This window comes from Petaurus breviceps, unplaced genomic scaffold (assembly GCF_028583685.1).
Source record: "Petaurus breviceps papuanus isolate PSGF00001 unplaced genomic scaffold, PetGlider_PUasm1.0 91133, whole genome shotgun sequence".
Lineage (NCBI taxonomy): Eukaryota > Metazoa > Chordata > Mammalia > Diprotodontia > Petauridae > Petaurus > Petaurus breviceps.
The window spans coordinates 68393580-68406084 of record NW_027187419.1 but is presented as its reverse complement, the minus strand read 5'-3'; the positions used below and the strand labels follow the sequence as shown (position 1 = coordinate 68406084).

Below are 12505 nucleotides of genomic sequence, written 5' to 3'. Positions count from 1 at the left end.
GTCAGGGACTAGAACAATGGGCATTAGAGTCAGAAGACTTGAAATCAAAAGCATCTCTGTTACTTACAGATGAAGAAATTGAGGCCTTGGGAGGTTAAGCAGTAAGTGTCCAATGCAGGATCTCTCAAACGCCTTTCCAACACACAAATTCTTTCTTTTTCCTTAAAACTGAGGATATTATAACTAAATTCTCAAGTAACAACAATATTTGAAAATTGTTTTATTCCTGAGAGACTTTGTTTTACCACAAAACAAAATAATTTCTCCAAGTGCGGTCATTTATAAATCAAAGTAATAACCAATCAAATTAATCCAACATGAGGCTGTCCAATATAGGCATAAGTAAAATTTTAATTAGACTTTTGCTTGTGATGATGCATAAAATAAAATTATTTAAGACCCTTTAGTCTAGGTGCCAATTTAAATTAATACTACAGTTAACTGCAGTTAATAATGTTAAATAGGTAGTGAATGAGGAAAATCTTCCCCTATAAATTTCTAGTTCTAAATTTCTAGAAACTGAAGAGATCCAAAATCAAAAGTTGTTTTACCTTAAATCTAATTTCTAAAAAAATAATCTAATCAACCATAACAATTCCAAAGGACTTATGATTTAAAAAAAAATACTATCCACCTTCAGAGAGAACTGATGAACTCTGAGTGCAGACCAAAGCATATTTTTCAAGTTCTTTTTTTCTTTTTTTGGCAACATGCTTAATATAGAAATATATTTTGCATGACTTCATATGTATAATGGGTATGATATTGCTTGCCTTCTGAATGGGTAAAGGAGAGGCTTGAAGGAGGAAGAGAATTTGGAACTCAAAATTTTTTAAATGGATAAAAAAGATAATAAAGATTATACAACCTCCAGAAAACCCCCCAAAGAATCTAATCAAGACATTTGTTTTTAATAATGAGAGTAATTAACCAAGCTTCATATTTCCTACTGCCAAAAAGAGAAGCTCATTAAGGAGATGATAAAAGGCAAAATGAGCGAGAGGATTCTGAATCGTTTCTTTAATACTTTCTTGGATCTGTGATCTCATCAATGATAATGTGAATCAAAAATTGTCCATGATTTCTCATCAGGCATGATTCTTTTCATGTTCTCCCATAGGACTTCCCAATGTGCTGGCACTTTCTTGATACTGCACTGATAACAACAGACCATATAAGCTATGAATCAATTATCCCTGACTTTCCCTACATCAGAGACTCGTTTCCTTTTCAGTCTGTATATCTTTTCTGATATCTTTTACACTGCCTCTCCTGACCAATTCTTTATTAGTAATAATATGCTTTGCCTGACTCATCCCCAACTGGCATGTCCATTGCCCCTTAGGTAACCTACAACTTTAATTCTTTAGAAAACACAGTTGGTATTGCATGCTTCACTTATATAACATTACCAGAAAAATACTGACATTAGGACTTTGGAAAATCTTGGGGTTGATAAATGCACTGCAAAATCCTCCGCCCTCCCACCCCAGATGATCTATTCCACTATCCTCCTATCCAGTTCTGTCAATATGGAGAGTTTGTCCAAGATGTATGTATAGTAGTCCCTCTGGGACCACTCCCTCAAACTGAGCACTGACAGGTTAGGGTTCCCACAGGGGAAAAGACTACTTATCCCCTCAGAGTTCTAGAGTTCTAGTTTGAAGGACTGGGTTTTTTAGAACTGTGGCTCAGAAGCACCCAATTATATACTTCCCAGTGATTATCAGTATTGCTGTGTCCTACCCTTCAAGACTCCATTTGGCATTTTCTTGGCAAAAATACTGGAGTAGTTTGCTATTTCCTCCTCCAGCTCATTTTACAGATGAAGAAATGGAGGCAAATAGCATTAAGTTACTTATGCAGGATCATGCAGCTAGTAAGCATCTAGGGATGGATTTGAACTCAGGTCTTTTTGACTCTAGGCCCAGCACTCTATCCACTGTGCCATCTAGCTGCCCTAGCATTTTTTTAAGGTGACACTGTTCCTTCTGGCACTATTTCCCTATACCCTATCCCATTTGTTATCTCTTTCCCCTTGGAGTTTTGCTTATTCCTTCATTATTTTTTCCTGCTTTTGTCTAGTTATTTCATTCTTCCCCTTTTTTCCTCTTTTAGCTTTTAGCAAAGGTATTTACCAACATGGTATTATAAATCTAGTTGGTACAAAATATTCCTCCTAAACTGGGGCAGAGGAGCTCTCTCCCCTTGCACAAGGCTCTTGGAGAGAGTCATATTAAGCTCCAAGCATAGCGATGGGGAGGTAGACATATAAGGAACACACGGTAAATGAATAGCTCACAGCTCTTGGTTCTGCTAGTCCTTTTCTCCTTTCTTAAAGTCTTCCAGAAGTTTCCCTTAGATTCAGCTGGAGTCTGAGGGCCAGTGCCTTTATAGAGTCCATAGAGGACATTTTTTGCTACACTGAAGGGTCATACTCCTTTAAACGGCTTCCTTCCTCCTGTGGCTATCCTCCTGAACTTGAATCTGTTTGTCTTTAGAATGTGTCTCTCAAATTGCATGTAGGTGCCTTGTCTCTTGTTTATACTGGTCTAGGCTGATTCCTTCTCAAGGAATTAGCTGGAATCCTTAGTTCCTCGACTTGGACCCTTCAATCACTGCTCAATTGAGTTTACCAGTGGGTGAACCTCTCTTGTAGGTCAAGAGGTTTCTGATTCTTTTCTCAAGATATGTTCTGTGTGGTGTCATCTGCCTTCACCCAATAGTCAAAAGTCCTAGGATACTTTACTTTGATTAAGTGCTTTGTCTATACATTGTCATTAGGACATAGGAAAATTCCTTAATATCTAGTTTGCTCTCTTGATTGAGTTATGAGTGAAATGCCATCCAAATATATGGATAGATGAACCAGCTCTAGTGGCCCTCCATTCAAATGTACATCATAATCTAGACAACAGGAATACACTTTTTCATATATTTTCCTGCGAAGATGATATCAAATTCTTTGAGTGATAATAGAACTTATTTATGAGTTCTATCATGTCCTAAAGATTGATGCAGTTAGCATGATATTATCCACAAATAATAGTTTCTGTAGAACCTCAGCAATGATAAGGAATCTCTTTTTGATTTGGACTTTGCAATGGACATTTTACATGATTTTGGCAAACACTTTTAACCTATTTTCCCTTCTCTTATATTTCACTAGATATTTCAACCTGAGGACCATCAAACAAAATCTGTGTTGCTGAATATTTCAAGGAAGTTTCTATGATTTCAACATATGGAGGGCAGACATCTTGTTAGAGGAGATCCTTTAAGATGATTTTTTTCTTTTTGGGTAATCTCCAAACAAACACAAGGGATGGGATCTGGGATTCTCTATACTTCTCAGCCAAATGTGACTCAGTGACATTGGTCTTGCTGTTTCTTGCACAAGACACCCATCTCCCAACTGTATTTTCACTGGCTGATTTTATGCCTGGAATTCTCTCCTCCTCATCTCCATCTCCCTGGCTTCCTTCAAGCCTCAGCTACCTCAGCTAAAATCTCATTTTCTTCAAAAAGCCTTTCGTGATCCCCCATTAAAGCTAGTCACTTCCTTCTATTGATTATTGCTAACCTAGGCTGTACTTATGTTATTTGCATATAGTTGTTTCCAAGCTGCAGCCCGTGTTAGATTGTGAGTTCCTTGAGAGTGGAGAGCATTTTTTGCCTTTCTTTGTATTCCCAGCACTTAGCACAATATCTGGCATGTAGGAGATACTTAATAAACATTTGTTGACTGATTTATGGGTTTACCATGAAATACAATTTATGAATTTTGTTCTTTTTTCATATCTTCATCAAGGATTCTTTAAGAAGATTTGTAGGTTAATTCTCATAAAGATGTTATAGAGATGGGAAAGCCGTTATATGCATCGGAAATTACTGATATTTTCAGGGTGGAGTTTTTGAAGATAGTGATCATGTTTGTTTTCTTTCCCAAGTTTGATATCCTTCCCTTTCCAAATATCATGAGCATCTATCCCTCAATGTCCTCACAATTATATCACCTCCAGTAGAGAACTTCACTTTACAAATTTTGTTTAGTTCAACTGGTCCTGCCATCTTTGTTTTCCTTAGAGCTATGTACCCTATTCATGCAAGAAAACTAGCAACAGTTATATAAGAAATTCAAATATGGTACTTCCACTGTTATTGATGGATTTGTTTGTTATAGTAATCTTGATAGATTCTTTTTCTATTTTTATCTATTTATTGTCCTTCTAGTTTCATGCCTGGGATGATCTGGTTTAATTGAATCTGTTGCCAACTTTCATATTGATAGTCTTCATCAATGTCTGTTCTCTTACTCATTTCCCATTTTTAAAAACATCAATAGATTGCTTAAATAAGTCATTTATAATTAGTTTAATTGTATGCCATATGGTTTTCTCATTTTTATTTTTTTTTCTAACTTGATATTGATTTTGGTATTGACTAACAAGTCAATAGTCTGACTGTGGAGATGGAAGATTGAAAATGACTCCTACATCAATAGCTATATTTCCTGTATAAGTTATGTAGTAAGTTTTCTGGGATGTTACTTGGTTCTCAACATGTTTAGTATCTCCCAGTTATCTCATTAAAAAAATAATCATTTATATTAAAAAGTTGAATTCTGGGTAAAAGAGGCAGATTCCACCCCACTCCCAGCTTCCACACACCTACTCCAGCAAAAACTTGAAATTTAAATCAGACCAAAAAGAAATATGAGAAAGTATAAGTGACCACTTCCAGGCCAGAGCTATACAAAAAGTCAGCAGGAAGCACACAGGCAACAGCAAAGAGGGCTACCAGCAAAGTCAGTGTCAGCACAGCCAAGTAAGCCTGGAGCCTTCCAGTGCAACCAAAGATCAATTAGAGACACCTATAGCCAATAAGGCTCTATGTTTGGAAGAAGCAAAAGTGAAGGGTAACCCTGAAAAATCCCCAGGGTAGTCAGAAAGACCCAGGGCATTCTTAGAAGAGTGGGAAGCAGCAGCAATCAGTAAGTAGAATGTAGCAGCAGATGAGCGATAGTTAAATCAAAGAAGATACCACCTATATTTTTAAAAATTATTGTAACTTTAGAGATACACCAAAATCCAACATAGGAATAGGAAGCATTTTGATAACAACTCACAGAAGAGACTCAAAGGAAATAATGGATTGTCCACAAAGACTACATGAATATCTAGAAGAAATGAAAGAGATTTTTAAAATTAAGTAAAGGAAAAGCTTGAAAAGATAATAAATTGCTTAGAAAAGAAAGTGGTAAGCCTTACCCAATTAATGGATTCCCTGAAAACTGGAATAGACTAAAGAGAAATCATCTATTGAAAGAGAGCAAGAAATATTAGAACAAAATCAAAAGACTGAAAAAATAGAAAAAATGTAAGCTATTTTATTGTTTTTTATTAAAGACCTTGAAATTAGGCCAAGGAAAGATAATGCTAAAATCCCTGGATATTTTGACAACCATGATTTAAAAAAAAAACAATAAATAACAATACTTTACTTTTTTAAAATCACAAAAGAAAATTGCCTAGATTTATTTACTAGAAGGCAAAGTAAAGAAAGGTCCACTAATTACCACCTAAAAGTAAAGTCCCAGGAATGTCACAGCCAAAATCCAAAACTTCTATTTCAAAGGAAAAAAAATGCTGCAAGCAGACAGAAATAAAGGGTTTAAGTATCAAGGAGCCACCATCATGATCACACAAGACCTGGCAACTTCACGTATAAAGAACAGGAGATCTTGAAATATGACATTACATAAGGCAAAAGATCTAGGCTCACAAACAGAAATAGCTTACCCTGTAAAGTTGAGTATACTCCTATGGAGAGAAAATGAACCTTTAATGGAATAAAGAACTTTTAATCATTTATGATAAAAAAAAAAGTCAGAGCTGGGTAGAAACTCTGAAATGCAAACATCGGAGTTAAGAGAAACGTTGAAAGATAAATTTATTTTAGCAATTAGAGGTGGCTATATAATATAGTGCAAATATTCTACTAAGGAAAGAAGAAACAAGTGTTTCCTTAGAACTTTAATGTACTCAAAGAGTATTGAAGGAGTTAAATAGGTAATATAGATGACTTGTAGGTTTTAACAGAGGACAGAAGTGAGAATAAAGAGAATATACTAGTACAGAAAAGAGGAACAATTGGGTATTGTTCTCAAATTCTCAAAATTGGAGTGGATGAGAAGTATACAAAGATGAAAGAAAGGTGGAGAGAGGAGGCATGAGATGAACCTTATTCATATCTGAAATGGACAAAGGAGTTAAGCACATGTAGCCGCAGTTTAGTGTAGAAATACACTGAACTCAAGAGAGAAACTAGTGAGCGATAAGGAAGGAGATGGGTAAGAGAGAGTGAATAACTGAGATCAAAACAAACTTCCTCATCCTGAGGGAGGACAAAAAGGAAAGAAAAGCAGAGACATGTTGAGGAGTCAGCTTTCCCTACATGTCAAGTAGCTTCCAAAGTTTTTCTCTCTCTCAAAGAAGAAAGAAAAGAACATCTCTCCTCTTCAAAGCTTTTACACCAGTTCCTTCCCTCATGCAGGCACAGAGTGTCATGTCAGCATTTCCTCTGCCAATTAGGAGATTCTTCAAATGAGGGCATGAAAACTGCCCTAGTCTGGGCTGGAGACATGATTCTTTGTAGTAGCTGACTCCTTTTCTACCTTTTTGCTGCCATGTCTATGAAAGCAGAAAGAAGCCACATAGGACTAAGAGCTGCTTTTGATTCTTCATTGTTTCATGGGTCCCTATGGACAAGGACCTAGTGACCAGTCTCCATGCCCAGCTAAGCTGATTCTCAGGAAGTAAACAGGACCTGTTTCAGACCTATACTCCAACCCTTTCCAGTATGGTAAAAAATCTGCCAGAACCTGTCCTGGCATAGCCTTGAAGAACTCATCGTTACCTCTATGGCTTAAGGAGAACAACTGAATAGTCCTTGGAATGATATGTGCCCTTCTATGTCTAGCTTGTTAGGTGAAGCAGTGGATAGAGTACTGGGCCTAGAGTCAGGAAGACTCATCTTTCTGAGTTCAAATCTGGCCTCAGATACTTACTAGTTATGTGTCCCTGGGCAAGTCATTTAACCTTGTTGGCCTCAGTTTCCTCATATGTAAAATGAACTAGAGAAGGAAATGGCAAATCATCCCAGTGTCTTTACCAAGGAAATCCCAAACGGAGTCACAAAAAGTTGGACATGACAGAAAAAAAATGACTGAGCTTGTAACAACATGGATCCCAGTGTTGAGAAACACTGGAATGATCTGCTAGATATAAGTAGTAGTCACAGGGAATTGGTCATTTTCTGCTTAGAAGTAAGGGCTGACTTGGGGCGGCCAGGTGGCTCAGTGAGTAAGAGCACTGGCCCCAGAGTTGGGAGAGCTGGGATCAAATCTGGGCTCAGATACTTAGCACGACACTCAGAAATAACTGGCCCTGTAACTTTGAGCAAGTTATTTAACCCCAATTGCTTTAAAAAAAATAAATAAATAAAAAGAATTAAAAGCCGACTGGCTTCACTTTAGGTATGATAAGAACATTAGTACATTGTTCATATTTTTAGGGTTTGAGAATTTTAATATGCACACATCAATAGAATATTGTATACATATAACAAAATCTGCTGTCACATTGTGTTATGGAATTCTTACCTTTTAATGCTTCATTGACATAATTCTGTATATAATACATTCTCATCTCGTCTTGCATCATGTGCGGATCATCATCAATTCCATTGGCTATTATGTATACAGGGATGTCTCCATACTTGGACTTAAACCAGTTAAGTACCTTGCGCAGTCCCCAGGGCACAACAGCCACCCTACTTGGTGAGTTTAGCCATGTGCTGTCTGTCATTTCTTGTACTTCTAGATAGTCGTTATATTTCGCTGGATCCTCTTTCTCCCAGTCCACAAGGATAGTGGTGTAATGACTTAAAGCAAGAAAATCAAATGATCCCTGGATTAGCTTCTTTTCACTTTCAGTGAAATAAGGCAAAAAAAAATTATTTCTTTGGTTCAGCCACTCTCTCATAACATGTGGATAGTCACCAGTGCCAAAAATGGGTTCAGCAAGCCAGCCGATGTCAAATTCCAAGACTCTCTCAGCTACTTCTTTATCTTTTTGGGAGAAAGGGCAGGCTGGCTCTACCCAATCAGCCTGTAAGGCTATTGATATTTTACCTTTCTGAGATCTTCTAAAGTGCTGATCATACATATGCCAAGCTTGTGCATGCGCCTTCAAAAGATTATGTCCTGCATTATATGTCATATTCTGTATATGAGGTTCATTCATTGTAATCCAAAACTTAACAAACTGGCCAAGTTCTTTAAAACACAGCCTAGCATATTCTTCAAAAGAATTGACAATTAGGGGGTTCTCCCAGGCTCCACTTTTGGCTAAAAGAAGGGGAAGACCTTGATGGTCAGGGGCTGGTTGCCATAATGCAACAACAGGTGTTATGTTGACACGAACAAGTTCACTTACAAAACAGCGATAATAATGTAAGATTGTATGATTGACTTGAGATTGGTTCCCCAAAGGAAGAATCTGGGCCCACTTCAGTGAGAAGTAAAAATGAGTTACATGTATTTCCCGAAGCAGAGAAATCTGGAGCCTGATGGCAGCAAAATCCACACAATGAGGCTTCCTTTTCGAAGTTACAACCCCATCAACTTTAATAAGTTTTTTACTCTGATGGATATCCCAGACATAAACATTTGGATCATTAAACTGGGAAGGAGTTGTATCTACCTAAAAAAAAAAAATAAAGAAAACATTAGTTTTAACTTGACATAGAAAATTCATTAAGTAGAATAATGAATCATAAGAGTTGAATATGCTTTGAAAAAAAACACTATGAATACCTCAAAATAGAGGAAATAGGATTTTTTCTTGTGATCTCCTGGCTATTACACACTCAGCTACCACAAACAAGCACATATTTCTAATCTCTAAGGTCATCTTAACATGAAAAAGAAAAAAAACAAGCTTTTTTAGTGCCTTCCAACTACAAATTTACAGTATACACACACACATACACACAACTGCTCAATGACAGAAGCAACATATTAATTGAAATGTATCATTTAAAATAATTAAGCAGCAATGAATTGAATTTTTCGATGGAATGATCAGGTCTTAAGAGACAGAATCAATGAACTTTAGAAAAAGAAATGTGTGTGTGTACATACATAAATACATATATATATAATGTATTTGTGAACATAAACTTATACTCCTTTTGCAAATATGTGTTTATTCAAATGTCAACTGAAAATGATATTAAGATACTATTAGCATTTATTGAATGATTACTACATGCACAGAAGTAAGGCAGGGTGTCTCAAAAGTCTTAATGCAATGTTAAATTCTTATAGCTGTACTGCCTATTATTAGAGATTTGTGCCAATGAGTAAATTAACACATTGACAGAGCCATACCTAGGCATTTGGGGGCATAGGGCAAGTACTTCAAAGCATACATGTAGCAAGCTGCACAAACTGTCTCCTCAGATGGCGGAGGGGGTGGTATAGAGAAAGAGGAGGGTGGCAGGACATTGCCACAGGGCTGGCAAACAGAGGTCAGAGGACACTGGCTGAAGGACACTAGAGGTCACTGTGTAGAAGTGAGAAAGGGAAGAGATAGGAAGTATAGGGCATCACAAGGGAAGAGCTTACTCTAGCTTGACATCTGACAGATTCCTATTTTAATTAATTGCTTTATTAGCTAGCTACTAAATGCTATTTTTCTATACCTGGAAGGAATGCATATACCGTCAGTACCCTCTAAATCTAGTTTCCTCTAAACTTAGCTCTAAAAAGGAAGCCCCACCCTAGTTACAGATCTACACATGGATCCCTAATGATAGAGAAAAGTAGTTAAAACACCTGCTAAACAGAACACTCTAGTGCTACACTGAGCTATGCAATTTTATAGTGATTTGTATATTTTATAGTGATTTAAAATAAAAAGTAAGAGTTAATTTTTTAAAAAGCATCTTTGTGGCAACAATGATTTTTAAGCATTTTAAACCTAGGTATCCAAAATGAACATGAATCATTAAAAATGAGCAAACATTATTAAAATAGCAAAACCAGGAAAACTGTCATCCTTTGCGTTTACCCTCCCCAAGAAATGTGAACTGCATGACACTTAACACTTTGCCTTTTCCTCTGCCTCAATATTTTCTTTAAAACTTCGGGGAAAAAAGTCCTCATAGAGCTCAAGTGTCTTGGTTTGACCCTCTACTCCACCCTCATTCCAAAAGCAGGGGTCAGCCTAATTGCAGTTTTGAATGTACAGTAAAGGTTCTGCTGAATTTTATAGGGCTGTTGAAAATCAGCTGTGGTTCTCTCCAGGGAGGTCAGTACTACACTTATAAAGGAAAGTAATAAAAAGCTGCATGTCAGAGGGAAATTGCTTTTCTGGAGAACTGTCCCTTGTAGATTACCAGGGCATGCATGTTCCATAATGCTGCAGGAATACTGTCAGGAGTATTTTTCCATTGTGATGCATTCACAAATCATGCTTTCTTGGCCATGTGGCAGAAAAATGTTTGTATGCCCTTTTTGAAGGGAAAATATGTAACTTCTATGTAACTTTTTGGTTAGCTTTTAAAAGAACCCTAAATTGAGTAGAAATTTTTTAACTGTGATTTCCAAAGGCAGCAGTCATATTTCTAATTTTAGTCTCAATGATAGCTGATATGGAAAAGAATATTTTTAGGCTTTTCTTTTTGTAAGAATCCATCGGGTATGATTTCTGCAATAACATACTTTCACAAAATATTTTAAAATAGAAATGACATTAGGGTTCTGCAAAGCTCTGCCAAACATCAAGGACTTTGTGATGGATTGTTTAAAGGAAAACTAAACCAGGACATCAAATCTCAACTTTCATACATTTTTTTCCTTATAGAGCTCTGTATATTATCTATACAGGATATAGTGGGTAGGGAAAAAGTGCTGCTTTCATATCTGCCAAATGGAAATGGGAGAAATTTTTTTGTTAATGTAGGGAAATGTCTGTGTCTCCACTATATGAGTAGTGCCATGCTTATATTCTGTACAAGAAATGCTATTACTTGGGAACCAACACACCTGGGTACATAATAATGATTAAATGAACTGATAGCCCAAGTAAACTGTGGACCTCTATTATTGATTATCTTCCTGCCTCAAGACCCAGCAGTCTATCTGTCCACTGCGCCACCTAGCCGCCCCTATGTTATATATTCTAAGATAATTCTTAAGAAATGTACAAGCCACTACTCTGGGTTTTTGTATGTTAAAAATCCAGATTTTTGGTAGCCACTAAAGAATATCTTTTTCTAAAATTTTAAAATATTGCCATTTTGCAAAGTACTTCAGTTCTAATGATGAGGCCTAAGTTTAAATGGAAAAAAAATCTGTAAAATAATCTACAATAAGAGCTACACAGTTCATTTAGGTAGGCTATCAGTTCACTTCCTCATAATTATGCACCCAGATGGGCTGGCTTCCAAGTTATAGGATGTAAGCATGACACTATTCCTATATTGGGGTCATAGACATTTCCTTGCAGTAACAAAAATTTCTCCCATTTCATTCTGACAGATCTTAAAGCAGATCAAATTTGGCCTCAGATACTTATTTACTAGCTGTGAGACCCCAGGCAATTCACATAACCTTTGTTTGCCTCAGTTTCCTAAATTCTAAAATGGAGATAATAATAGCACTTACCTTGCAGCTTTGTGAGAATCAAATGTGATAATATTTCTAATGTGCTTGGGACAGTGCCTGGCACATACATGCTATATAAATGTTTCTTCCCTAAACCACTTCCTCTCTTCCTAAGTAGTTAATTTCTCCTCCTTTCTTCTTATCTTTCTCCCTATTTTCCTCCTCCTTTTCCTCCTCTTCTTTCTCCTCCTCCTCCTCATATAAAACATAATATAAAGTCACCATTGGGTTCAGAAGAGACAGAGGGTTACTATCTTCTTTGACAGCTAGAGAGCTACAGAAGATGAAGTGGTTCCTTTAGTTTATGTTTATTTATTTACTTCTTTTGTTATATTTTAAGTTCCAAACTGTCTTCCTCCCTCCCTCCCCACCCTGCACTAGAGAAGGCCACCATTTAATACAGATGCACACATACACATATGTAAAACCATATGGTGACTACTTCTATTTATCAGTTCTTGTTCTGGAGGTAGATAGCATCTTCCTTCATGAGTCATTTGCAGCTGATTTGAGTATTTATAATACTCAATATAACTCAGTCACTCACAGTTGTTCTTTAAACAACATTACTGTTACTGTATGCAACATTTTCTTGGTTCTGCTCACTTCACTTTTCATTATTTCATGGAAGTCTTTCCATGTTTCTTCTAAAATCCATCCACTCATCATTTCTTATAGTGCTGTAGTATTCCACTGCAATCATATAGCACAATTTGTTTAGCCATTCCGCAGTTGATGGGCATCCCTTCAATTTCCAGTTCATTGCCACCA

The 12505-nt window shown here is 36.6% G+C and overlaps 1 protein-coding gene and 1 pseudogene across 2 annotated transcripts in view; both read right to left on the bottom strand.

Annotated features, from left to right (window-relative positions):
- The window catches only part of LOC138155417 (biogenesis of lysosome-related organelles complex 1 subunit 2 pseudogene), a 964561-nt pseudogene that overhangs the window by 564613 nt on the left and 387443 nt on the right, over window positions 1-12505 (bottom strand).
- Window positions 1-12505, bottom strand: part of KL (klotho) — a 74046-nt gene that overhangs the window by 14966 nt on the left and 46575 nt on the right. For both annotated transcript variants that reach the window (XM_069080845.1, XM_069080844.1), the window contains exon 4: window positions 7664-8765. In XM_069080845.1, coding sequence (XP_068936946.1) covers window positions 7664-8765 — 1102 coding nt within the window. The remainder of the gene's footprint in view (window positions 1-7663; window positions 8766-12505) is intronic.